The 27,694-nt window shown below is 42.6% G+C and overlaps 2 protein-coding genes across 4 annotated transcripts in view; one reads left to right on the top strand and one right to left on the bottom strand.

Moving 5' to 3' along the window:
- LOC125952705 (dynein axonemal heavy chain 5) overlaps positions 1-6,115 on the top strand; it is a 39,171-nt gene extending 33,056 nt beyond the window's left edge. For all 3 annotated transcript variants that reach the window (XM_049682343.1, XM_049682344.1, XM_049682346.1), the window contains 2 exons: positions 1,773-1,905; positions 1,968-6,115. In XM_049682343.1, coding sequence (XP_049538300.1) covers positions 1,773-1,905; positions 1,968-2,221 — 387 coding nt within the window. In that variant the 3' untranslated portion in view covers positions 2,222-6,115. The remainder of the gene's footprint in view (positions 1-1,772; positions 1,906-1,967) is intronic.
- LOC125950382 (uncharacterized) lies at positions 5,747-27,463 on the bottom strand. The gene is made up of 5 exons (XM_049678326.1): positions 27,277-27,463; positions 26,684-27,149; positions 12,041-12,143; positions 10,046-10,171; positions 5,747-6,346 (listed from the first exon to the last, which is right to left on the bottom strand). The coding sequence occupies exons 3-5, from the start codon at positions 12,137-12,139 to the stop codon at positions 5,747-5,749; spliced, it is 825 nt and encodes a 274-aa protein (XP_049534283.1). The 5' UTR covers positions 12,140-12,143; positions 26,684-27,149; positions 27,277-27,463.
- Positions 27,464-27,694: the final 231 nt, after the last annotated feature.

Genomic DNA, 27,694 nt, shown 5'->3' with positions numbered 1-27,694 from the left:
TTCTTGTGCCGAGTGGCATTATTAAGATCTTGTACGCTGTTATTATCCTATTTTTCTCTCGGCTTCGTATAAATGGTCCAAGAAAGAAGAGTGATTTATTAACAAATGATTATCTGCTCGTTGAAAAGGCTTGAATGTTTATATTTGCAGTTAATTCTTAAAGAAACGAGCTCCAACAAGCTACCGAATACCACTTTACCACAACGTCAGTCAGAGAATGCACTTAACCTAAGCTCATGCTTGAACGTGCAAGGTATTTCCAACCCATTTTGTTCCGTTCGTAAGCTGGCCGCTTTACGCCGTGGATGTGGATAAATCCCATTTGTGAGACAAGCCTTCTACGAAGCACGTGTTATCATCCCCCAGCTATTTCCGCTTCTCAACGCTTCTAACCAGCCACCCAACGGAAGCGTCGAGAACTCTTCGTATGCGAAATAAACGAGGAGTAAGGGGGCTGCACATGTGTGTTGAAGGTAGAGGCTTTCTTTTGTTGAGCTAAAGGTGTGAAGGTTACTCTCAGCAGTAACGAAAGGGTAGCACAAGGCACAGACCAACAACCTGACGTCATTTTAAAGGCCTGCTCCACAAGAAGTGTGAAGGATTAATTCAATCATTAACACTCCATTCCGAAGACATGTTTTTCACATACTCGCCATTGTTCCGGTGTGATAATTTTACAATTAGCTGCGTACGAGGAGTTAATTATGTGAAAATGAGTTTATAACTGTACTTTTCACTGTTACCTGGCCCTAGACGAGTGGATTGCTTCCTGCTGCATAGTGATGAATGGAGTATGCCAGCAGCGTAGCTCTCTGAGGTGTACGCCTTTGGCTTTGTTGAAGCGAATGATGAAACCATTGATGGAACACGCTCATAATAATAATGATAACGGTAATGTCTATGATGGAAATGATGGACTTACGGCATGCCAGAGATCCTGCTAGCAGCTTACCCATTCTCTATCGCACGTCCTTTGGAAGGTTATGTTTTGTTTTAACTTGCATGGAGCGCACGCAAGATGATTTACGGTTACTACCGCCCTCCATACATGATGAGGTTCCATAGCGTTGGTATGCCTAATCCTCCTGCGTAGGGATTGAAAGACGAATTGGATTGCCGCCCAGTTGGTCTACTCGCTTTCAGTTTCTTTCAAGACCGCCAAAACTCCGTTGATCTCACTCACCTCAATCGGTTCAGGTGGTGTTACAAGAAGAACTTTTGGGTGGAGTAACTTCGTTCACGCACAAAGTTGCTCATTTGTTTGAGTTTCTCTTTAGGTGTCCTCTTGACACACTCTGCGGATGTGGTTCGAATACTAGAAGATGCTTCGGACTTTTTAAAGGAGCAAGAGCTGTTCTTTTAGGATTTGACGAGAAATGCCTAGGATAAACATTGCTGAAGTTGAACTCTAGTCCAGTCCGTATTATTTGTTGATTATTTTTTCTTTGGATTTGTTACTTTAGATCAATTCACATCAATTAATATCAGTGGACAAAATCGATCTTTTTTTAATTAAAATTTAAATTTGAAACAAATTACTTATTTATTATGTTGTGTTGAATTTTGGATCATCGCTAATGATGCCAAACATTTTGTAACTGATATCAAATATTTGGAGGCGTATTGAAACGAAACGAAATACTTCGGTAGACGCACAATTACCTGCAGATTGATTGATTGTTTGTCTCCGTTCATCGTTACACGCATCAACATGTGTCCCCATCGTATTCTGCCCATAAAATTTCCTTGAAAATCGGAAACACCAAATACAGGAAGTAACGCGAGCTCACAAGGGCTGGGCCCTGGATTCGGTGGTGCTGCAGAATCAAATTACACGTCACAACAAAGAAGACATCCACGATCCGCCCCAGGAAGGTGTCTACGTGTATGGCCTGTTTCTGGAAGGTATGATGGCTGATGTTTGCTCTCTTGCAAAGTTCTAGTTGAGTCACGTGTTCTCCTCGCAGGTGCATCGTTGGATCGGCGCAGTGGAAAGTTGATTGAATCGAAACCGAAAGTACTGTACGAGCAGATGCCAGTAATTTACATCTACGCGATTAACACGACGGCTGGCAAGGATCCACGGCTATACGAGTGTCCCATCTACCGGAAGCCACAGCGTACCGATCAGAAGTACGTCGGATCGATCGATTTCGAGACGGATTTTAACCCACGGCACTGGACCCTCCGAGGTGTCGCATTGCTATGCGACATCAAGTAGGCGGTGACCATTTTGTGCTGCATTATTCCCACCATTCCAATTTCAATGTTTACTTGTTTCAATTCGCTGAATGCGGATGAATTTGTCAAATCTTTATCAAATAAGCTTTTTTCACCGCAGACTATAGCGTCTAGTAGGGTAGGCTGAGAAGGATGCTGTATGACTTCGCACCGAAAATGAATTAAAAAAATAATTGGTTTATTGGCTCCACCAGGAAGCCTGTGATGTGTTGATGATTGCTTGCATCTGTTAAATTGTTTTCCGCTGAAAGTTGAGTAAATGTGTAGAATACAGTGTTTTGCAAACTGCGCCTGTTAGCAAGAATTGTAGAAGTGGAGAAATTACAAAAAAATATGACACTTAGTACCACAAGGTGTGTAAATGTTTGATATGTTATCTAGCGATTTCATTTGTGCACTTTCAAGTGATAGTTTGTTCTTGCAAAAAATAAATAAAGTGACCGTTCCTGAAACGGATGAACTGAGTTTAAAATCCACAAATTAGCGTTCTTGTGTCATCAATAGCCCCGCATGAGCGTTGATTGTTCATCCCGAAAAGACTAGCGATAATGAAAAATACCAATTTATAGATTTTCCGACGGACCGCCGGGCACTGGGTGCTCTCAATAACATGTTGCTCTTAGAAATGAAATTCTTTATTTTTGCCATTTTGTTCGGTTCCGTTTCGCAATTTCTTGGACATCATTGTGCCCATGCTTTTACTTGGTTCCTACCTCTTGCCGTTTGTTTTGCTGGTATTTTGTAATTTAGTCTGGTTTCTTTTCCTACTACTAGGAGTAAATGTTCAAAGACGTCAAGTAATATTTACAATAGAGCATTGGCATGCCATCCTTTTTCGGGTTTTTAATGTTTTTTTGTGTTGCTCAAGATAATGCCATCGAGTTAATCGTAATGGATTTAGTTTATTTAGTTAGTTTGTTAGTTAGTTAGTTTGTGTTCCAATTCGGTCGTTCGCTTTACTCCATTTTTTCATTCACAGCATCGTCTCGTAAAGTAAATCTCATATCTCTATATCTTCTCGTTGTTTCTGCTGAATAACATTTAAACTTCGAGTATCTCCAACCATTTCTGTTACATATCGGTGCACTCACGTCCTTAGCCCGTAGCCAGATTAATAGTTGGTTAAGAAGTCAGAACAAACATATCTTTGTGTTCTCATGAGTCCATAAGATGTTCCTATAAGTTCCTTTAGAGTTAAGCGTTATTTAGACTGATGCCATAAGTTTCAAGAATCATTTCTGCCAGAATGGTATCTCAGTTGCGACCGCTGTGTTGCGTTTGTAAAACAGTTTTTCATTGGGGATCAGACAATCTGAAACTCTTTGCACTTGCAATCAGTACATCGTCAAATATCTGTGTCGCTGTATACAAACCAGGAAAAACCGAACGAAACGATGTCGTCTAAGCTAGAGACGCCAACATTTTACAGGTTTTTCCTCCTTTCGTTTATTTTATTGGCTCACTTGTCTTTTCTGTTTTTATTACTTTTGGCGGTCAGCGATAAGTGATTTGTTTACACTTCACGAGCTACGGCGTAAAACCATCGAATCCTTAGAATGTTACTAGCTGCTCAAAGTTTCATTTTTTTTGTCTTATGTTACGTCTCTCATTAAACCTTCTGTTGACTTCATGTCGACTGCAACAAACCAAACAGATTTTAAAGAAAAAAAGGTAGCCAAATCAGTCAACGGTAAATCAAAATAAATCCCAGCCTAGGAAAACGGAACGTTGTTTATCCTCCTGACACATTACTTAATTTTAAAGGATGACTTTGGTTAACAATTATCTCAGCTTAACACCTTACAAATGAGCAGCACGTGTTAAAGGATGAAATCCCCCGTCCTCCCGTAAGAGCTTGGTAAATGCAGAAGCACAAAAAGCTGGCTCTACACACATGTTGCAAGGAACAAACCGAAATAAAATAAAAAAAATAAACCCATCTTAATCGTGTTCGTGAGCCAGAGCAGACATGGCTGCTTCTAATCCTGCCTAGAAGCATCGTTTGTGTAACCAAAAAGCTGAAGCATGAGAGGATTATGCTGCTGGCATCCCGACAACATAACATGGTCTCTACGATGGCAGTAGGAAACGTCAGAAAAATTATTCATCCTGCCCGGAACTGAAACTCTCTCTCTCTATGTCTACATGTCTAGTTCACCAGCTTAAACTGGTCGATAGTAACGGCAGGGTAAGGTGTGCATTTCCGCATAGATGTTACGGTTTCTAGAGCGATGTGAGGAATGTGTGTTGCTTTCTTCCTGTTTACCGACCGTGCCTCGGTACGAGTGTTTTGGGAGAGAGAGAGATTTTTCTTCATTTTTGTGCCCTACGCCTACTTATCAACGGCCTTGCAAATGGTACCGTGTCACGCATCCTAGGAAATGCATTCCCGTGTGAGGCCGGCAGCAAATTGCTCTTACGGTTACCTGTACATCAGTGAAGCGAAACGAAAAAAGGCTTTACATGGATAAATATTGAAGTCGTTATGATGTGGGAGAAACCATCGGTGACTGATACTCCCAGTAACCCACGGTTACCGGCCCTTTAAACCATTTCGCCCTTTTCTTCAAATTAGTTTCGCAGATGCGTGAGCCATACACATAAAAAACATACAGCGATTCATGGCTGAGAAGGAGCAACATTATTATTTCATTTTATGTCTTCACCTTCGTAAAAAGTTTCGCATAAGCATCTGGAAAATGTGAGCAATCTTAGGGGGCACGTGTTGACACAAGTAGTCTTTCGGCTTCGTTGTCCATGACTTGCATAATCCAACTTAGTCACATGGAATGATAAGTGTGTACTTCTCCATTAAGCATAATTAGGCGAGGAAGCTGGTGAACTTTGAGTTCAAAGAAGCCATGCCTGAACCGAACACCACTGCGCCCTCTGCTCGCTCCTGGTGAAATGCAATGGATGGAACGAACTTTGGCGAGAACCCTTTTCAACCGACACGTTAGTTGGTGTTTGAAAAATAAAATCCAAGTTTTTGATTAATACGGCCGAAGCCATTCAACAGCGAGTGGAAGGAAGCGAAAATGGGTTCTCAATTCATCCATCACGGGATGTGTATTAAAATTCTTGTCTCGCTCCTGCAGCTTGCGCCTTGTTTGCTCTGAAAACCTTTCCAGACAGGTGAGCATCTGACCTTTTTCGAATGCAGTCCGCAAAGCGTAAGTCAAAGAATAGGTGGGGTTCAGATTGAATTCCTACTACCAACTCTTTACTATTCCCTGTCTTACCGTGAGTGGAGAAGTTTATAGTATTTTCCTTTTGCTAGTATTTCCGCAAATCAACTGATATCGTTAGGCTTACCTGATGTTTGGAAATGGTAACAAAAAAAAAAAGGTCTGCTTTATGCTGTAGTTTACTATCTGCTTGGTTCAGTTTTACAACTTTTGTTTTTGGCCATTCTTCTTATTAATATTTTACAATCCACCAATAGTGCTCGGAGCCGGAATTAGTCGGAAATGTTATCGTTTTAGGTAGCCAGGATCATTTCACATTAGTTTGCGAACCGATTTTTGTACATACCGTATACAAATCGCTGACGTTGATATTCATTGTCAGTACTTTGATCGTTTAGCGATTGGCGAGATTCAGTCCTGGGATTCGATTCCATGTAACGTTCACCGTCCGTCATTACATCGGAGTTTTCGTTACGGTTCTGATCTTCATCATCGTCTGGATCATTGACATGCAGGGACTGTGTCGTAATCGTATGCTCACCATTGGTTTTCAGATCTTCCTGCTCGTTATTGAACATTTTGCTCAACTGCTGGGATTGGGGTTGCGTTTGCGAGGATGTTGGTTGTTGGCCGCGTTCCTCGGGGTCCGGTGGTGGTGCTAGACGATCGTTAACCGAGCGAACATGCTGTTGTTTTCCTGCAGATGAAAAGCGGCTGCTGCGAAGCAAGCTATCCATCATCGCTTCGAGTTCATCGTCACCGGGTAGGTTACGCTCCGGATCCAGTGGTACTCGTTGGTTGTACAGCTTACGATCGTAGTAGGCTCGATCTGGATCATACGAAGCCATCTGCGACCCATCGTAAAAGTTGCTGCTCCTTTTGCCGATTTCCCTTAGTAGAGCTTTGTTTAGTTCAACCTAATAATAAACAACGTAGGAAAAAATTAGTAAACTACTAAATTTCTAATGGCATCCTCTTTTAAGATATTGTTAAAGAACTAGTAGAACTACCAAGACCAAAACACCTTAGCATCGTTGTAAGTGATAACGGTAATCGATAAGCAGCTGAAAATGGCTGTTTCCAATTGTTGAAATTAACAATCAAACTTTTATTCTAAGTTTCGTAGAAGAGAAAAATGGGTGAATCAGCTGTGCGTAATGTCTCAAAATCGAGTCCGCAATCGAGCTACTCGAGCGAATAAATTATGCCATTAATTAACCAACGTAGCATCCATTTTCACCATGTCTATCTAGGAAATTGAGGTTCAATCTCTCCACAATCGAACGTACCGATCGTCGGATGTCGATTGTTTCGATTTCCGTTACCGTTGCCGGGATAAAAAGCCTGGGGGTCTGGTTCCCTCAGTATCCCCCGAAAAAGTTGTTATTCTTCGGACATGCTTTTCAACATTTCCCGTTTGGCGAATCACTTCCTTCGACAAACAATATTCCCTTTGGAAGGATCCCGGAACTCACAGTGAACGACAGATTGTCCCCATATTGCCCATTGCACGGATTTCTGTACCATTTCCTGGCCACTCGGTCGTGAGTTTTATTCCATTATTGGATTATCGACGGTGCGGAGTTGGTGGTGAAACGAGAAAAATATCATTTCCCGGACACCAGCATCATTAGCAGTCTGCTTGATTGAGTCCTGGCCCAGCGGTGCCAACAGTCTGCACCGTCTGCATGAAGTTGAACCATTTTTAATTTTAATTTTTGTTCCTTTTTCAGCGGATTTATGAATTCAAAGTGAAATCCTTTTCGCATTCATTCGTGGTTTCAGGAGTAAATATGAATGGAATTAGTATTTTTAGGCTCCAGAGGCTATCGGCAGTGCTTTCATTTGCTATCCCACCGGCTGGGTGGTTTGTTTTAATTAGCAGCGGAAGAGAACCCTGAATCATTGAGCCACGAATCATCTGTAATCAATCATAAGCCGTTCATGGGCTCACATACACCCTGCAGACATCAAATTGCGTGATTTTCGTGTAATCAGGACCTTATTGTTTGTTTCAGCACATTTTTTGGCTGGTTCGTAATCATCGACCTGGAGGGTGGAGTAGATACCTTGCGTTGTTAATTTAATTAACATTGGATCTTTATTTTTAACATTCTAAAAATACAGCGAAAGTCCATCTTGGACGGCATGACGGTAGAAAGGCAAAATAGATTTATCTAAACTACGTTACAAGGTGTATCACAAGGGAGCAGTGCCTTCAGAAAGCAGAATCGGTTACACAAAAAAATGAACAAAATAACAATTTGCATTTCCTCCAACCCTGAATCCGCCAATAAACGCGATAATGATGCACGCCCACAGCGTATTTCGTCCATTCCATAAAACGTACGGATCGGGACCGACCGGGCAATACATGTGTCAACCATGCGGCCAGTAATGGAGGGTTTCGCACGTAAATTGGGATCATTACAGTTTGATGGGACGATTGCGTGCGTGCACACGGACGCCCCGACCTGTGACGTGCGGTCCCCGCAGGTTCGCGGATACGCGAACATTCTTTTGCTCTTGGCGCAAGAAGGTGACGTCGGTTTGCTTTCGTTTTTGTTGTCCAATTTTTTTTTTGGCGAAACAACGAAGCGAGAAATGCCTAAACGAAAAAGCATCTAAGTGGCCCCGGCGGCAAAAAGGTTGTCGATTGCTAGTCGGACAATAAAAAGAAATTTGTTTTAATCTGGGTGTGGAAGCATCGAGGCATGAAGATAGTGAGATTTGTTTTTATTTTGGATCAATTTTTCTTAAAATTCCATTTTCATTCTCTCGTCCGCAAATGCAGAACCGATTGGACTTGCCGAAAACAATTCCTTTGAGCGAAGCAGGTGAGGTACTCTTTTGGAGTGCAACGGTTTTTTTCTGGCCAGAAAATGCTTTTGAACCATTTTTTTAAAAGCATTTTCCGATGTATTCATGAAACACTCAAACACAAGTTAGAGGTAGCGAAAACTGAGCTTGTGTTGTGTAAAGATAAATCTTATAGACAAATTCAATCCATCTCATGGTATCAGCCGTTTGCAGCAGACCCAATCGGCAGTAGGCTGTGAAGAATTTTGTACTGATGGTAAAAGTTTATGGCAGCTTTCGTCATATCAATTCCAACTTCGTATGCGAACACCCTAAAGGGATTTTCGAGTAGAACGCAAGGACGAATTTGAAGCAAAAATGTTGAAATGTAGGTTAAAGTTGTCAGGCAAGTGTTTTACATTATTGAATGCCTGTAATGTATGTTATTACAGATTGTCGAAAAGTTTCAAGGTATAGTCTTCAAACCGATTTAGATTATATACAAAGTATTAAGATTGAATATCAATAGTTCGAACGAGGCACAATAACACCGAATAATAATGCGTGAAATTCTATTACTTTTGTAGAAATTTCTTCAGATGTGGAGATTCATCTTATGCTTCAATCCATTAACGCTTTGCACGAAGCAATGATAAGCGAATCTAACTAATGTAACCATGCCGTCATCATAACCTTTCCAAAGGTACGTGCATAATGAACTGCAATGTCTTCATTACAAGGAACACCCAGTACCTGGGTCCTAACATAATGTTTGACTTTTTTGGCCCTTGTCCGCCATTAGGTTAGCCCTAACTGCTCTGTTTTTGCTGTTCGTTCTGTACCTGAATGCTGGTTTGGACATTCTGTTTTGTGTTTCCAGGATCGTAAAAACGTTTGGGGTTCATGCTGTGTGTCACGTACGAAGCCCACAGGAGAAATATACTCTTATGGCGTTTCCTTCTTTGCTACTCTTTCTCTGTGCTACGTGAGGGATGTTTTGGTTGCAGAAAATAAAAATGGCCCACCTACCGACGTCACATTTGAACCATTTTGAGGTCAGAACGGCTACTAGGCTACTGCTATGGTTACTGGATGGTAAAAGATAATCCACTTATTGGCATCATTGAAGAAGCAAACCCGTCTCTGGATGGACTGACTCAACAGAAGTTGCGAAACACACAGCGATATTCCAAAAGCAATTTGATTGAACAGTTCAGTTCGATCCTTTCTGCTAATCAAACCGAGGCGAAATCAATGGAGTCATTACTAATTGGGTGCTTTTGCGAGAACTAGCAATGGCCACAAACCGTGGGGCACTTTATACAAATATTTTGATTAGATTCCCCGAATGAGTTAAGCAAATACGTGTTGATGGTTGCTCTTTAAGCTGCTCACCGTGACTCATCTGCCTTTATATTTTACGGCTAACCAACCTACGTCACTGGATGGAGCCAACGTCACGTAGGGTACTTCTCGAAAAGCCAAACCATTTTGGTTAGAAGCGATTGTATGGATCATAATGTCGGAAGCATGCTAACCATCGTATGCTCTGGAAGCGGATTGGGTTGCTTACAGCTGCAATCGTCCAGCCTGTCCAAGCTGTTATAAGTGGTGGATTACGATACGGCTGTCCGTTGCTTCAGTAAACCTCAGACAAAGGTAGCAACATGTTCTCCGAAGTCGCTTCGTCGCAACCAAGGATAAGTGTGTCATGGCGTGGATAACACTTGTTGAATATCTCTTGTCTAACAACGGCTGGTACTCTGCCCTTGATGCTGCATTCCGTACACTTGTACATGGGAATGTCAACCACTTACCTGTCTCGTGTTTTCGCGCATCTGCCTTCGAGCCATCTCGAGAATGATTCGCTGCCGCAGTACATCGAGCGGGTTCACAATTGACAGCGATGGTTTCGTCCTTTTGAGCGACAGATAGCTATTATCCTGTTTGTACATACAAAGGAAAGATTGTTTGTTCAGTCATTAGTTTAATGAAAACCTGCTTAACAACTAAAAGTTTATGCCATAATTAAATTAATGCAACTCTTAAGGGATATCGTCGCTGCCAGTAAGAACCGTTTTACGGTCAGCAATGCAACTTCCAGCTCGAAGCATGAAACAGTGCCGCAAACAAACATGCACAAGGGAAGCCAAACCCTCACGGCTGTCCAGTACACGTGCTTCCGGAGCAGCAGTAGTAGTAGTACAACTTTACTACAACCGTTAGTTACTGTCTTACTTCCGGCCGTCTGCACTTGAAACGTGTAGGAATCGATTTAAAACAATTCAGTCCTCTAGTGCGAGTAGAGTGAATTGGCACGATTTCGTCGCACCTTCTGTGTCGGCCGCCCATTTTTGCTAGCATAGATTGATTCGTAGAGCAACTGTAGGTAGCTATAAAACAGTCTCTCCCTATCAGGAGTCCATCGTTCAATTTCCCAATGTACTTTTGCTGCGCTCGGTATTTGAATAAGTCACATAACCATCACTAACGGAACGTGTGGTAATGGGCATTAGATTGTACGTTGAGATACATTGAAATTTTGTTAAAATACAAGAAAGTAAAGCTAAACTCAAATTCACATGGTTGATAACGAAACTAATCTCAATGTTACTAACAGTTGGTGAACGAAAATATGGACGATTAAAAGTATTTGATTTGCGTTATTGTGCAGGTTTCGCAAAGGTATACATTGGCCTCACAATATTGCATAATAAAATAAACATGTGTGTTATCTGTTTGCTTCATTCGTTCGTTTCATTTAAACATCACATCAAAAGCATTCTGCAGTAAAACACCTTATTTGCTAATGATATCTGTCCGATGGTAGTTTAAAAAACCATTATTTACCCTAACAGAAGCAATACTCGCCGTGAAAACGCAGAGTTCAGACAAAATCCATCACAGACTTCAATTTCCACTCGTTTAAGTTACTCTACAGCAGTGTAATAGGATGGTTAACGTTCATTCTTTCGTTATCGTCTCTGGTGCAAACCACATTTATATCCCGCATTATGACTCAACGGATGAGCAATTTCACGTACACCCGCTAGCATGAACGCTAGACAGGGACTGACAGCCTTGAACCATTCATTTGGTATGAACGAATCACTATTGCGTGTTTATAATGGTTCCAAAGTTTGTTTCATCTCTTTTCAAATTAAAGTGTTACTCTTTCGTTTCTCGTACCGTTATTTCTGCAGAGAAAATGATGTAGACCAAGCTTTTCGTAGATTGTAGGGACAACAAATGCACGTGGGTTACCACAATCTGGCAAAACAGACTAATTAACTAGCATTGTTCGTCCACACTTTTCAAACCAGCCCATTCTGGAATGAGCTAGAAACATTTCATGCTAGAAGCTACTAGCTGTCACACTCATGGTTCGTGTTTGAGATGGGTCAGGCGATGGAAAGATTATTGGGGTGGGCTAGCAAAAGAGGAGCAAGTGATAAACGGTATAACTATTCAATCACCGCAGGACCTCAGGCCGATTATGTGCGGGTACGCTCTACCGCAGAATTGTGTGAGAAGGATTGGCAGCATGATAAGTGTGATAATGGCTCCACGACTGGCGAGCCACTACGGAGGCGACCCACACACGTGTTAATAACTGTCACCGCAGGAATGAACAGAGATACACGAAGGACACATTCGATGCGCATACATGATGATGATGATGATGATGATGTGTTTGAAAGGGATTGGGAGAAAAGTCTGTCACAGATAGATTATTTCAAAACCAGACATTCTGTTCGTATCGTTTCCTTTATCGGTTAGTTAGTTAACATCCTTTTGCATGCCACGCTTACCTGCACAATACGGGAGTCACTGTAGGGTAGGGCCGAAACGTGTACACTGACACACACCAACGCCATCATCGCTGTCCACAGCCCAAATGTGGTTTTCATTTTGCTGAAAACAAACAAAAAAGCATAATTCATTATCATTTAAATCAACCTCATTTGAATGTTACACAAGCAGGAAGCTTCCATAATGGTAGGGTATCATTAGTGTCACAGAAATGGCTTCGAAAATTACAGGTTTACATATAGTAGTCCTTGCGTTCCGGCTTACTACGCATCGCTCGGTTAGTAGATTTTTAACGCTTACAGGCCAAGGCCAGCTGAAGTGAGTTTAGTTCAATTTTGAATTCGTCAACTCCATATACAGTGTCCGTTGATTTTTTAAGTTAATTCGTGGTTGTTGGAGCACAACATCAAACAAGTTAGCATTAATTGATGATTTCATTGCTCATTTTCTATGTTCTAAGCCATGTAAAATTGAATGCGACAGTACTAATAATCCGCGTTGGGCAGTTCAATTCAAAAACGTGTTGCTGCCACACACTCGTCATTACATCAAAGGGGTTTCATGTCGTTCTCTATTAATAAGTACAGCAAGCGTCAGACAGAACACCGAAACAATTTTAATTGTTGCTTCTGCCTTGATGAATATTTAAACGTTCCGGGTCATCAGCTATTATTGCTGGCAACATGTTGAAAAATTGATCAAATTTAATATGTATCCGCCTCGTATTACACTTTCACCTTAATTTGTTTTTTTGTTATATAATCAAGAAAACAACTTCAACGCAATACGCCCTGGAGTGCTGTTTAACGGTTGCTCTTGGTCATCAATCAACATGGTATTTAGATTAAACCGTGGACACCTCCAAATCGCAGGAATGTAAAGCAAGATATCATTTTTCAACTTCATAGCACCGGCTGTTGAAGTGACCTTTCCATCGCCTCAGCAATCATAGTTTATTATCCACCCAACAACCCCAAAAACGTGGTTGTTCTTAATGCTATCTCACTCACACAGAGCTGAATTTGATAATATTTTACCACAAAAGTATCAACTAAATAACTCGAAACTTGTCCCACTGGTGGAGGAGCGGCCAGCAATCACTATCTAAGATGGCTCTTCATCGTTGATGCTCTGATCGGATACTGAGCGATGCGAGATCGAAAACCTCTCTTTTAAGCTACAAGTCAGGAGATTTTTTTCTGTTTGAAATCGTTCCTGTTTCGGAGTTTTGGTTCAATAATATTTGCTAGAGCTATAAACATCGTTTTCAGAGGAGAATTCCCCGAAAACGACGTATTCAATGTATGCTGTCCCTTTTGTTGTGACTTGACCTAGGAGAAAAATTGCCGATCGAAATGTGTATGTGTATGATTTTATCTTCCCTTTTTTAACATGTTTTTTACGTTTTTCATGAGTGAATCATACATTACATTGTTTTCATCAGTTTATCCCCATCAACACATTGCTATTCAGTTTAAAATTGCCCAAGCTGTGATTCATGCTCACGTATTTGTCATTCTCATAATGACGGTATGTCCCATAGACAAACGATAGAGTGTTACGCAAAACACGTGGAAAAGGAATCAACAGTTATAAATAAACGGCTCACATGTAGACATTACAATTCATCCAGTTCCCTTTGAGTTTATCCAGAATCCCTATGTTGCCCTCAAAAAATGTCGCAAAACTTTTGAACAACTTTGAGCGCACATAACAACTCACCATCTATAAATATACTACCAGACAGGTTACGTGAAACTCAACAATAAGAGAAAAGGAAGAATTACACCCAAAATTAAAAAGGCTAACAAACCTCGCTACCTTTATGTTCGGTGAGATAGAAAGTCAACCTGACACAGCAGCTCGGTCCAGTTCGGCAACAAACAAGATGGATGTTTTGCGTCAGTTGGTAATTTTCCTGTTGGAGGGGGTTTACCCACCACATAAATGGATCCGAGCGGTTGGAACGAGAAGTAAGTGCCAATTGATAAAGTGTATATATGCACCGGCAGAAGGCACTCGGACGGTTACCAGATGGTTCAGCTTTTTTGGTGTTTGCTTCGGTTTCAATTCCACGATACGTTGTTGATCGTGTTGCAAATTGATTTATTGAAACGACGTGTGCTCACTATTGGTTGTAACCCCAGGCTTCAATTTCCATTGATGTAGCAATGAGACACACTTGTTTTCTATCTATGCACTACATTACATTCCTATAGCTAACGCATTCCTTCAATCGTTTATCAGTTGAACAACCGTTTCCACCATTTGCACGGGATAGGACGATAAAAGTGGTTTTTACGAGAATTGATGCCAGTCAATCGGTGGTGGATAGAGATTGCCCCACTTAAACTCTTCCGCTTCCGGTTCTCATAGTGCAAGGCAAACTTTCTTTTGGCTATAACTTTTCATCGTGTTGATGTTTTGCGCCTTGCTTTACCACGAGCTCGGAATGCATCAGGAAAGCAGGTCACAGTTTGATTCGATTCGGTGTCGATTGCACGGAAGCAGTCAAGTAATTTAGAAACATCTTCCCTCAAATCAATTGATTTCTCGGGTAGATTCTGCGGGTTGGGGTTTTGCAAAAACGATGCCTCAACGCCCTAGATGTAAGCAAATACAAGGCGTTTCCATTTGTGAGATGCAAGAAGTAAACCACTTAGGCTCGTGCGAAAGTGGATTTGTAACATGAATACAAGTTCCTTACGCTTAAAGGAACATCGCAAGAAAGCATTTTCCTTTGTCCAGCAATTGATGCTGATGGTTTTACAGTGTTTGCCAAAATTAAACAACCACCTCTTTTAATTAAAACCTAACGATCAATCTCCTATTGACATCGAATGTTAAAGTTGAGGTTGGATCGGATTTAGGTTTACAGTTAACGGTCTACTTTGATAGCAAAGCCTGCTGCTTGTTGCGGAAGTCATCTCGGAAGCCAGCAGTTCCGTGATTTGACGGAAATGAGCTGTGAAGGAGGCCGCTTTGGCAACGCGCAATCAAATTCCCACCGGAACAGAAGGTTAACTTAGTTTCCCTTTTGACTCCCGGCTCTCGACGAGTCAACATCGTCAATGAAACAACATAAAACTAACATAAGACGATGGCGTTGACAACCTGTTGTGAAGAGTCAATGGCGAAAGAGTCGGACTGGGAAGGAAAGGGAGAAAATTGTCATGATTATTATGTGCCGTTTATTGCAAACAAAACGGTGAAGCTATTCTCGCTTCCCCGGCCATTCCTCCATGGTCAGGGTATCCACTTGAGATGACTAGACCCGTAGGAATGTCTGCAAACTAGAGGGACGCAGTTGGGACGAAAAAGATCGATCGCAACCTTTTAAGTACACCGATAGCGTGCGCTCGTTTCGGTGACGGTGCGGGAGAAGTCCATTGTTGAACATGATGAAGTCCAGTTCACCGGTGACTTGTTGATCTACTCAATTTGTCTTCAGTAAATTGATTGAGATGGAGCTGCAAAGGGACACTCTTTGGCTCTTTGGTCACGGTAGCTGCAGTTGGAACCGATGGATTCAAGTTCAGCTATTTACTGAATTTTTAAAAATATTATATTGCCAACTCCTACGACGACACAGTGTTCGCATTGTAGATTTATGTTTGTCTTACCCAAAGGCGATGCTAAATCATAGTCCAGCAAATACTTGTTTTGTAGAATAAATAATCGCTTTATCATCTCCTTGCACGCATCCCGGCGCTTACAAGAAGCATCATTCCTCGCGAAATTTCACGCCAACGCGCTCTCTTCGGCGGTTCGATTAACCATTATTGGGTTTGCTGTTTGTGCTCCAGGGAATCACCGTGAGCAGTAATTTATACAAAAGCACAACCATGCCCAGCCGATTGTCTGGGATTTTCCTCCTTCCTCTTCACTTTGCTTCGACGGTGAAAAGATTAATTCATTTCCAATCGTCGTTCAAGAAAGTTCGCTCTAAGGAACCGCTTCCTCCACAACGATCCTGGAAGGAGGAGGATTATTTGCTTCTGTCAAGCAAAGATTACGGGCTATTGGAGGTTGTTTGGAGTTTCCTTTTTCTCCGGTGATTATTTAGCACGCCACAGCATTCTCTGTGAAAGGCGCTATGGTTCTGGTGGTCCGGTGATTGCCGTACGCAATGAATATTCAATGCGATTGAGCTACTGAGCGGCGGGCCACCGTCGGTGATGCTGGTTTCATGGTTGCCAGCTAAATTGTGCATATTAACTACAGCCTCAACCTCGGCGCGTTTGTCGAATGCCTTAAAAAGGGAACCCTTAATTTGGAGCTACAGCATCGGATCGTGTCGCGAACAACGCAATTTTAATTTATTGGACGACGTAACGGGGGTTTTGAGCCTGTACGCAAGACAAAAAGCTAAGCTAAGAGTAATCGATCTCTAATTACAATATCGTTCCACTTGCAGAAAAACGATCAAAGGAAGAATTGCAACGATTGTACCGAGCGGATACCAGAAGCGGAAAAATGCGTTTAAAACATTAATGAGGATTAACAACTTCTCAAATTTCTCCTCAACATTCGCTAGACATGCCACCGCACGGCCGCAGGTTGTGGCTTTATCATGAGCTGTAGGGATTTGGAGGGCTTTCGCTTTTTACTCCAATTAATCCCCCATTCAGCGGTAATGAACGAACGCAAGTTATAACTTCGCAGAAATTCCCACGTACTCGCTGCTATGTTTGGTCCTAACGGATGGTAATTAGGTAAATTTCCAACTTTTTAGCTTGCTGATACCCAATGTAATTCTTAGCGATGTTTATGACAAGTGGCAGCCACATAAATTGACTGATAACGAACCTTTTTTATTGAGTATTTTGTTATTCAACATGTTGGTTCAGAAATCTACAAGTTTCTAGAAATTTTACGACAAGTTTTCTGGCTGTTGGTTTTCTCAATAATCAAAATCATGACTTTATCTATCTGCCATCTTCGACCTGGGAACCGCAATCCGCACAACCAGCACAGTATCGAACGTCTCGAAATCAATTATATTGGCATCGAATGCGTCGTACATCCGTAACAACCAATCCACGTTAATTCAAACAGTCAGATGGTCGGTAGAGCTTCCATGTTATCGCGATATGGCCACCGGAACATTCATCTTCATTCCATCCTTCACTTATTGACCTCATCACACCGTCCAGCCAGAATCGCATCAGCAATTCAATTCCAATAATCAACTCCGGGGAACATAACCTCACATAGCAGCTGGCATTGCTGCTCACCATTTTATGCTGGACGCTTCAGGCACCGTGGGAATTGCAGGTTTACCACAGCTCGGTACAGGTGAAGCACAGGTTTCTTTAAGACAAGCTCATAACAAATTGAAACTGCTTCAGGATCAGTGATTCGGTGGAATGTAGCGATTGAAGCGATCTTTGAGTGGGATTCTCCAGCCAAACAAATCGTTTATAAAAGTTTCTTGAGTAATCAGCTCCAAATTAATCAAGTTTCAGTTCCCGAACTTTTCCGACTTTGCAATATTCAATAGTTTAATAAAAGCTGTGGCGCAAGCACCATTAACCTATTAACTTAACGCTCCACAACGAACCGTTCGTTGCAATCGAGGAATCACAAATCAATCGAGCTGTCATGGCGTTTTACTGTACACTCCACCCTCCCAAATCTTGTTGTTTGTTGTCATGTTTTATGCTTATTTTATCGAAAATTGTACGGGAGGCCTTTGGCAGTGGTTCAGCGTTGGTGGATCATTGCGGCGAAATCAGCGAAAGACACAATTCCCGGTGGTCCCTTGCCGTAGGGCTTTGGGAAGGGAAGAAGTTATTTACTTTAGCCACTTTTTGACTTAGGGGCTTGAGGAAAGCGTCTCTGTTGACAGTTCTCTCCAAATGGACTTAATCGGTTTTAATCTCTTTGATGATTATGGTGATGATAATAGGAGCATGGACCAGCTCCACGCCTCGAGAATTGTGAACAAGTTGACGTGTCAGTCCGAGCGGAAAATTGGAGTTTGGTTGCACGCTTTAGTGGTTGTTTGTGGGAAGCGACCAGAGATCCGGTTTGGTAAGAGAATGAGTTTCAATTGAAAATATCAATCAAGCCAAAAGTTTGTAATAAAAAGCACATAATCTTAAAAATTACGCAGGATGTTGATCGGCATGGAAATGCCACGATAGCCTACTATGAGATGATATATATGGGCAATCCACGGATTGCTTGTACTAGAGCAAAAAGGACGAGCAAAGCAGCATGGTTACGAAGTGAGCGATAGTTTGCTGTTTACTGCGCCATGTGACAGAGAACAGACCAAACGAAATCAACAGTTGGTCTCGGCGAGACTGAATGGCCATTGACGGTATTTACGTAACGTTTATGACCTCACACATTAGACATCAAGGCCGGCTGGGTTCGTCTAAACCGGAAACTGCCAAATATAATCACAGATAAGCGCCAATGCCGTCATTACTGGCAACTTTATGACTGCAGTATCACCCTGGCTATCTGTCGCCTTTGCGACTCCGCCGCTGGGATATGCCGCAATATGAAGGTCGTGAAAATGCAGGAAAAACAGTGAATCACGTGACAATTGCCAGCATTACTGACTGGTGCTTTTGGTGTGTGACGGCGACGACGCTACTAAAAGAGCGTCGGCGCGTTGGTTGCGTTATCGGTAATTTTATTAATTATAAGATAAAGATCTACATGTGGCAATGTGGTCTTTCGAAAATGTTTGTTTTGTTTGGTAAACGCATGAGAGTGATCGTAGGCGCAAATACAATGGATTATTATTTCGATCAAAATTCCATCGTCGTGTTACCATTGCTTATCGTACCTAGCTTATCATTCGAGTGTCCAAAAAAAGGCTCGTGGGCGATAGTTTAATTTATGTTTGTGTTTGTACGTTTTCAGGTGTGCGAAATGATGACGAAATAAATTGTTTTAACTATGCTATGAAAATGAATGAACAGCAGTTATTTACATAATAGTAACGAGGTAGACAACCAGATAATTTTGCATTGGTTTACGCAAGTGATTGACATAAATTGTCATTCATTGAGACAACTAATACTCTATTGACAATCTCCACAGACCACAAGAATGAGTTCCGTGAAATTGCGTAACGCTAGAATTTTCTCTCATCGATAGTGGATACTCGATTTGGTTTATAAATAAATTCTCAGAAGCCGGCCTGACCTTTAGGCGAATGCCATTCCTATAAATTCGTTTGCAGCTTCAGGGTATTATGTAATGCTTTTGCTGGATCGCTGGAAAGCATATGAGACAAATTATAGTAAATACTGAAGCAATTCAAATCCTGTGACTATCCCAGATAAGCAAATGCAAACAAGACATCTCACTGTGCGTTAACAACATAGTGAGGATATCAAATTTTGTCAAAAGTTTACACATAATCCGCGGGTAGCAGGTATTATTGCAAATGCAAATATAAATAAAATTCGAATGGTTGAACAATTATTTGACTAACCTTGGTGACCAAACAAGGCAGCAAATTGAATGGACCATTTACAGGAAATTATTCTGCTGAATGCTTGCTGAACGATGGTCTGACAATGCAAACACTGGCTGGCACTAGCGTTGCTTTATCAATACACTTTGTAGATGAATTGTATGATAAAATGCCAATCAAAATATATGTATTAACTTTTCGATAACAAAAAGCACGACACTATTGTTCTTCGATTTGTGAGTGTCCTGCTAAACGATTTTTCCACGAACAACCTTTCGGACTATCTTCTGAATAGTAGAAAAGCGCATCCAAACGTAAGTATGGTAACAAGTAATATCCTTTTCATTGTTGACCCATTGAAAAGACACACTGGCATCTTTCAATTTTGCAAAATGGACACAGGCGTGGAAGAAAGCCTTCACGTAATGAATACCACCACGATAAGGGGTTCCCAGAAAAAATCCCTATGTTCGCGTAGCGTTTCGGCATCTACCATCATACCACAGCGAGGCAAACGAAATATACAGCAAATACTTATCCGATTCGTGAAAACGGTTTTGTACCTAGGCAACAGCCCCCCAAAATGGCTCGGATGTTAGTCCTATAGATAGTAGCTCTTAGAAATGGCACTGTTAATATTCTGTAACAGCTCCTTCCTTCCTCTAACCTCGGTCTAATCCTTCCAGAATACTCAAACAAAAAGTAAAAGTACTCAAAGCATTTCCGCTGACTCACAATTCGCAAGACGCTGTTCGCGTACGCGATAATAGTTTGAGCAACAGAAATCAAACCGGAATACATTGCGACACAGTCGGTGGAAAGGACGACGAACGGAGCGACTTACGCGGCACTAGCTTAAAGCATAACGGGAACACATAATCGAGTCGCATAATTATGCTTAATTCCTAGTGCCGTTGTGCTCCACGGCTCGTCCCGTCATCGTCCTGCTGAGCGGTATGTGTATGACGTATTTATTTGTCGTCACTCACACTGATTGGCGACGCTGGCAGTATCGAACAAGAGAACTTAAGGTAACGAGGGCAGGATGAGAATCTTCCTACAAAAGTATGTCACCAATGGAACAACCTCCTCGCTTTTGCTATTTTGATAAAATTGTCGTGTGTCGTGCGCCACTTATGCTCACTCGGCATGGCATTCCGCTCATAGTTTTCTACTCAGTACTGGCAGCTCACTGCCTCATCTCTCGTTGAAACTCGTTTGAAGACAAACAACTCTATAGATCCGCTATTTAGCGAACAAAACGACCCACACACACATACTACATCGCTTAAATGCTAATGAACAATCATTAATAGGAACTTATCTGTACCACTGTGTACTCTACCATGAGGCACGGCCGCAGATGCGGTTAACGTGCAAGGATTTCTTTTTATTCCTACATCTGCATTCACGCGCTTTAGATGTTGCGGACCAATTGGAATGAAAAATGCAAAATTCATTAACAAGACATTTCTTTAATCGTACTCTAAAAATAAAACCATAAGTCGGTCACTTGAATTCACCGTAGCCTCGGTTCCACGGAAGCCATAACTAAATCCCCCCATGTGCTGTGCTCAGCACTTCAATGCCGGGGGTAGGAGTTAGTCTGCAAAAGACCACACCTGCATATGGCCACTAATTGCTATCGTATAAGTTCATGGTCAACAGCAGCAGCAGCAGCAAGGGTTGGCCGATGTGTGTTAAATTCAATTAAAAATGGATCTTTAAAGACTACGACGACAAGGCAGCATGGATGCTGTACGTAAAGCGTATAAAAAAACAACATAAACTTCCTCATGCTTGTCTTTGGTGTGAATTCAATGTGTTTGTTTTAGATAATAGATTTATGGAGTTTATTTTTAGTATGTAAAAGTTGGACTACTTCTTTTTTGTGGCCTGAGAATTGATTTTACTGCATCTGGAGCGCCGGAGGGTCTCCTAAAAGGGAAGAGTTTCTTGATTTCTGATAAAAGCCAACGAAAGCCACGAGCAGAAATTTCAAACCTATCGCAAGATGCAACGCATGCTTCCAGGAAGCTACAGTTTCCGCATGAGCTACACTTGTGCAGTAAAAGGATGAGTATAAAGCAGTATAAGGATGAGAAAAAACGGAAGAAGGATCAAAACACCACGAACTCGCTTATTGCAGCTTCAGGCAAGCTCAATCGAGCAACAGTTGGTCCTTACGAGCAAGCAATCTGTAGGTTATGTCTTTAGCGCAAGACGCACGCCCTCCGGGCTAAGGCTTCATGCGATATGAGAGGTCAATGGAAGAGAAAACAGATTTTAAAATACGACAAAGTGGCAAGCGTAGGGTTAGCACAACACTCTCTCAGCACTAAACGAGATAGTCGTGCTTTCTTTGCAGACAGTGAGACGTCACCTTCCAGCAGGAGGAAACGAACCATTTCGCCGGATTTCCTGGCCATGAAACAAGAATGCTTACACGTACGCGAGTTGGTTGAGCCACACGCAAGGTAAACTTCCATCTCCCACAGGCACACCGGAGATAGATAATAATATAAAACTTCATATGAACAGTCCAGTAAGGGTCGGCAAAGTGCTTCACGCCTCGTAGGAGAAGAAGGCTCACGGGGTGATGATGGGTCAGTTGGATGGATGAGCAGGAAAATTTGATTAATTCACTCGACCCGAGGATACCTCAGGGATGACGGTGTTTGACGAGAACAGCCAAGGAGGGCTTTGTCGCAGGATCGTCTTATGACGCATGACCTGAGGGAGAAGTTTAGTTTTAATCCCTCGGCTAAGGTGAGACTTTAAAGTCCTGGCACTGGCGCTGCGTATGATGAATTTCATTCATCAGCTTCCAACCAATAGTCCAACAATTCCAGCAGAAGAGCTCATGAAAATACTTTCGTTTTCACCATTTTCCCATTTCCGGGTCCCGTTGAAGTGGCAGTGCAAGTAAGAGATGATTCAATTACTCCGTCTCCAAACGAAACCACCACAACCACAAACCAACAACAACAAGTGGACGTTTCTTGGGCCTGGCGTGGTTCAAACAGGGGGTGTCTAAGAAAAGCCAAAAATCCTGGGCAGGGCGGATTGTGTTCGTGGAGCGGAATGGTAAATTAAACTGGACAATCGAGTTGTGATCCACTTTTGCGATTAGCGCTATCCATAGGAGAAGAGAAGAGGCCATTTCCTCGCTCGTGTGCAGATGACAATATCGGATTATGTGTTTTTTTGAGCCATTTTAAATTAAAAGCAGAAAACCAAAGAGGCAGCATTGCCATACATGGTGTACTAAATATTTTTCCAACGTATTCAACTTAACGAATAAAGTAAATTGGTTTATTTTCATAAAATTTATTAAGAAAAGCCCAACAATTTATTTTACTAAACACGAAAGAACACATTATCACATCAGTACACATAAACAGAATGCTAGGCGCCTCCATCAGGAGAATATGGTCGATGGTGCTCAGAACAAATTGCGCTTCAAAAAAAGGTCTGTAAGCACTAAACTGGTATCCTTTCACCATGTGATATCAAGAGTTAATGCATAGCTGGCAGCTTCACCAGGTTCGATTGCGGATCAATTGATTAAGGACCCAAACGCCAACCATTTGGAACGCATTTCTTATCCATTCGTCCAATTACACTCGGATGTCCTACTACTGGTTGAGCGGCATTGCAAAACACTTTTCGAAATTATCAAGCCTCTCAAGAGGAGAGTTGGAGGATTCTTGATTCCTCGCACCTAACCATCCGTCGTAGCAGATGTTGTACGTTCGATGTGAAATGAAAAATTGTTTCATGAAAGTTTTCAGTTTCTCCCGAACTGCTAGAGCGCACTCGGGATTTACAGACGTTTTTTTACCATTTCCTGCTTTGAATGGAATGTTTTCCTTTCTTTTTCGCGATTTTTGTAATTCCAAAAAGACGGGAGAAAATTTTCGTTTCCCTGTCAGCAGACTTTTTCCCTCTTTTGTCAGTTTCATTTTTTAAAAGAAAAGGAAAAATCTGTTGTACTTGTTGATTGCTGAGCTTAAACTCTACTCGCGTGAAAGAAAACATCCTTTTTGATTCGTGGAAAACCCGTTCAAGTAAACGAAGCGTTAACAATCACAATCATGTCGTGCGAATTATGAGTTAACTGGTAAAGAGGAAACATTTCTTTCCGCTTTTTGTCGCCGGTTTCATATCGGTTCAATGGTTCAACAGTCGGGTCCACCGTCGTGTTTGCTTTTCATCGGTCAAGACACCTTCAGCTTCAGGTAGGATTTTCGGTGAAAGCCCATTTATTAGAAAGCCGGCTAAGCCGCGGATGCGGATGTGAAGCAGCATGGTATACGCGTGGGACAGTCAGCGCTAGGCTATTCGCCTTTTGGTTGTTTTTTGTTTGTCTAGCTAAACCACAGCCTCATAAGCTATCAACGCTAATCCTATAATGTGACACCCAAGGAATTACGCGGTCTGCTCTGGCAGGAAAGCGACACAGTTTGGGTTAATCGGTCGTGGGCACTAGCGCTGCTGTTGATTTGTTAAAAAAGGGCTACATGGATGAGCCCTAAAAGGAACGTCCTCATTATGGCAGGAATGGATGCGCCAACATTATGTTTAAAATAAGATAAAACCATTCCACCGAAACCCTTTGGCAACATATTCGGGCGCTTCGTTTCGATTCATTGAACGATTAGTGATAGACGCATTCATCTCGGGCTGAGATTTCTTGAAGAAAGAAATAAATAATGGTTCCGAGGCTAGGATGAGCGTGGTCTCGGTGCCAAATTTTGGGCACGTTCGATCGACACGGGAGAAGGAGGAACGATGGTTTCGATGCATAATTTAACCCGTTTCATCTCAGGCATTAACGGGGCAGCACAGTTAACGAACCATTTAGCGTAAAAGCTCCGTTTAACCGGTCTAGGCATGGGCCAGCGAGGTCGACGCTCGTTGGACGGGAAAATTAGATTGAGGAGTAAAGTGATACCGAGATGGCTGGAGAAAGCTGTTTTTGGAAGCAACAAATTGTTTACACCGTTTGGCCACAGATATTTAAGCGCACTGCTTCCTGTTCGACCGGGCGATGATCCTGCGTTTAACCATCAGAGCGAGGTGACGGATGAAATTTCCTTCGAACCGAACTTTGCCTACGTCAGACGGTCGATTGTAGGGCCCACGGGGACCCAAACTCATCAAACCAAATTACCTTGCCCACTATCGCGCGCGCGTCAAGCTCGATGACACCGATTGGCTCTGCCTGTTGGACCTCCTGGGGATTGAGTTTTCACTTACACACTTTGGTTGCATAAAACATAAAAATCTCCTAAACTTGCTACTAATTATTGTAATCATAGTCTTAGCATCACTCTACGGGATGTCAGGATTTGTGGTAAAATAACAAGCGAACCAAAGTGTCTCATCCGTGTCTTATCCTGGCAGCCCGGAGAAGAACGATCGATCGCGGTACCAGGGAAGTTTATAAATAAATCTTCATCAAATCGATATGCAAGATGGGGGTGCTAGGATAGCCGACCGTCCCGTGAAGCATGTTAAACCTTAGTGGTAAACTAACTTGCCCGATACAACAGTCGTGTTCGAAAGAAAAGTAAATCTGGCCCCGCGATTACTATCGAATGGCGCAAAACAGGTGGTAGCGCTCATGGCGAGTATTTTTGGCCAGTCAAGTCGCATGGGGGACGGCGTGGAGCCAAACCAACGTTAATTGCTGGGTTTAGATCCTTTTGGTTATACCCTTTGCCACCGTGGAGCAGAAAGGGAAACATAACGCATCACAAATTACATTGAAACCCAGTCATCGTGGATATTGATAGCTCGCTCCGGTGGTGGTGGTGGTAGTGGTTCCATTTCGTCCTTTGCGTGTTCCGGGCGTCCTTTGCTAAATTGATACTTTCCACGCGTCCCGGCATGAAGAACAGTGCTGCTGAGCACGTTTTGACCTTAACCAAACACGACTCGAAGGAATCCGGAGCGAAGCGAATTCAACTGACCCTCGCTAGACGTATGGCTGGCCACCGCTAACGGTCTCAATCAAATTCCAAACATTGCTGACCGCTGGCGGCTTGACTTACAAGTACACGCAGGCACTGGACATACTGGTTTGAGGCTTTTTCGATGTGGATAGAAATATTTGCACGACAATACAACCTCCGCAGTTTGTGCTGGAAGGCATTTTGGTTCCATTCCTCATGCCAGTCCCCTCTCCAGAGAATGGCGGTGGTGGTAAATCTCTCCTTTAACCGTCTTTTCCTGGTGCCTGGTGGCCGTCACACTTGATGGTGAATTAATATGGTGAATCCCACCATCGGTCCAAAGGAGCGCACTTGCTCTTTTGTCTCGGCGGTGTGGGTAATCAAAACTCAATGTTATAAATATAACACCAAACTTCAAGGAATATCCACTCCTGAAGGTCTCCTACAACGAGGCAAAGAAGCTGCGTAACTCAACACTTAATTGTGGGAAAATAACTCACGGTTATCCTACGCACTGCGGTCACTAGCAGTGGCCGTGATACGATTTTAAATGGAAGCAATTTGTGGCTGTTGGAGATTGGATTTTTGGTGAATTGCTGTGCAAAAGGACTACAGCCGCACCGCATACCGCAGCCCGAATGATACCATTTCCTGAGTGAGAAATGTTTTGTGGATTGTACTGGCCACTAGACTCGACTGGTCCTGTCCTGCTGTAGAAAGTGGAAAGGAGTGGTGGGCTCTTTGTGGAAAATTCACATCAAACAATGTAAGTATTCCGGTTCTGGTAGCTCAGTCTTCCGAAAGGATTCCAGACAAGTCGCAAATTAGTTTCCGTGGATCGCTTTAGTGCGAAAAGTTCGGTATCGCAATTCGGCTTCCAGAAGCATTCAAACATCCTCCCCCTCCCTATTGGTTAGTTTGCTGGAATTAGCCGAAATATTACCTCCATCGTGATGTGGGGTCTCTAATCGAAAATCCATTGAGTTTGTTCAATCACAAAGATGAAGTCAAATTGAAAGTACTCAGCGTTCTAGCTCAGAATGCCAACGGTGATCGACGAAGGCAGGTTTATGCGGTTCCGGTCTTCAGTTCAAGGACTCATCAAGTGAAACTTTCAATGACCAACTTATCCAGCAAAATGTTCGTTCCAAATGAAAATGTTGTCAATACGGGAGCTTCCGGTCAAGCGTGGCGGTATCAAAGTTGAAACACACGGTACCATTCATTATTGAAATACTTACAGTTGACCGACGGACGGGGCCGCGTGTTGCTGGTTTCGGACAAGGAATGAACGTTTGAAATTCCCTCCACCTCCGGGGCACCGGTGAGTCTGGTCGAAAGTATGCAGGTAAAGGTTTCACTCCTATACCTTTCGATTCCCGTGCACCGTTTTTGGTGGCCAACGACCACGTGGTCTCACGACCCTACTGAGGGAATGCACAAGCACGGACTCGCGCAAGTCCGCTCGTTTCGCAGGAATGTTGTGAAAGGATCCGAATGTTTAGCGCAGGGTTTTAGAGAAACAAATTCCGCAACAATTTTGCACACACAATTACACTTTCCCCCGAGAGGGTAACAAATTTAGTCACTGTCCGTCCCAAAACTGTTGAGAACGATTCTCGTGCAATTCGTCTGATGCGTGCGAGGTGTCGATTTGAATAATTGGAAAATTTATCTTGCATCCACTCGCTACTGCACGAACAATCACTTCCGGTTTAGTTTAGTTTTTCCTTGCAGGCTTTTCTCACATGCTGGTACTGCTGGTAAAGCACCTACGGTAGCGTGAGAACTGAAATTTTAAAAATCGCTGTGCCTAAGACGGGAACCGACAAACCGTAGAACCGAAGCGACGGAAACCGACGGGTGGCCGACTCCGCAGCACACGCAGCAAGTGTGTTCAACAAGTGATTTCCACGACGTCCTTCCAGCAAATCGTGGACTCCACTCCGTGGATACCCTTTTTATAAACGACAGCCTTCTGGCGCACTTCGACTACCGCACGATTCGATGATGATGATGATGACGACGTTAACTAGCGGAAGCAGTGACACACAAAATGTTGCCAATCGCCGGAGCTTTCAGGCGATCGATTTTCCCGGAAAATTTCCCGTTTTTCCTGCCAGTAGCTTTCCATCTGTACTAAAAAAGTAACTTGTGCAAGTTGCAAATGTTGTGTGCAAGTTCCTACCCCATTGCCAAAATGTATGCAACCGGGTCGCTTATTGTTTAAGCGACCCGAAATTGTTCTGTCG

This window comes from Anopheles darlingi, chromosome 2 (assembly GCF_943734745.1).
Source record: "Anopheles darlingi chromosome 2, idAnoDarlMG_H_01, whole genome shotgun sequence".
Classification (NCBI taxonomy): Eukaryota; Metazoa; Arthropoda; class Insecta; order Diptera; family Culicidae; genus Anopheles; species Anopheles darlingi.
The sequence above is the reverse complement of the archived record's forward strand: the minus strand, read 5'-3'. Positions and strand labels throughout refer to the sequence as shown.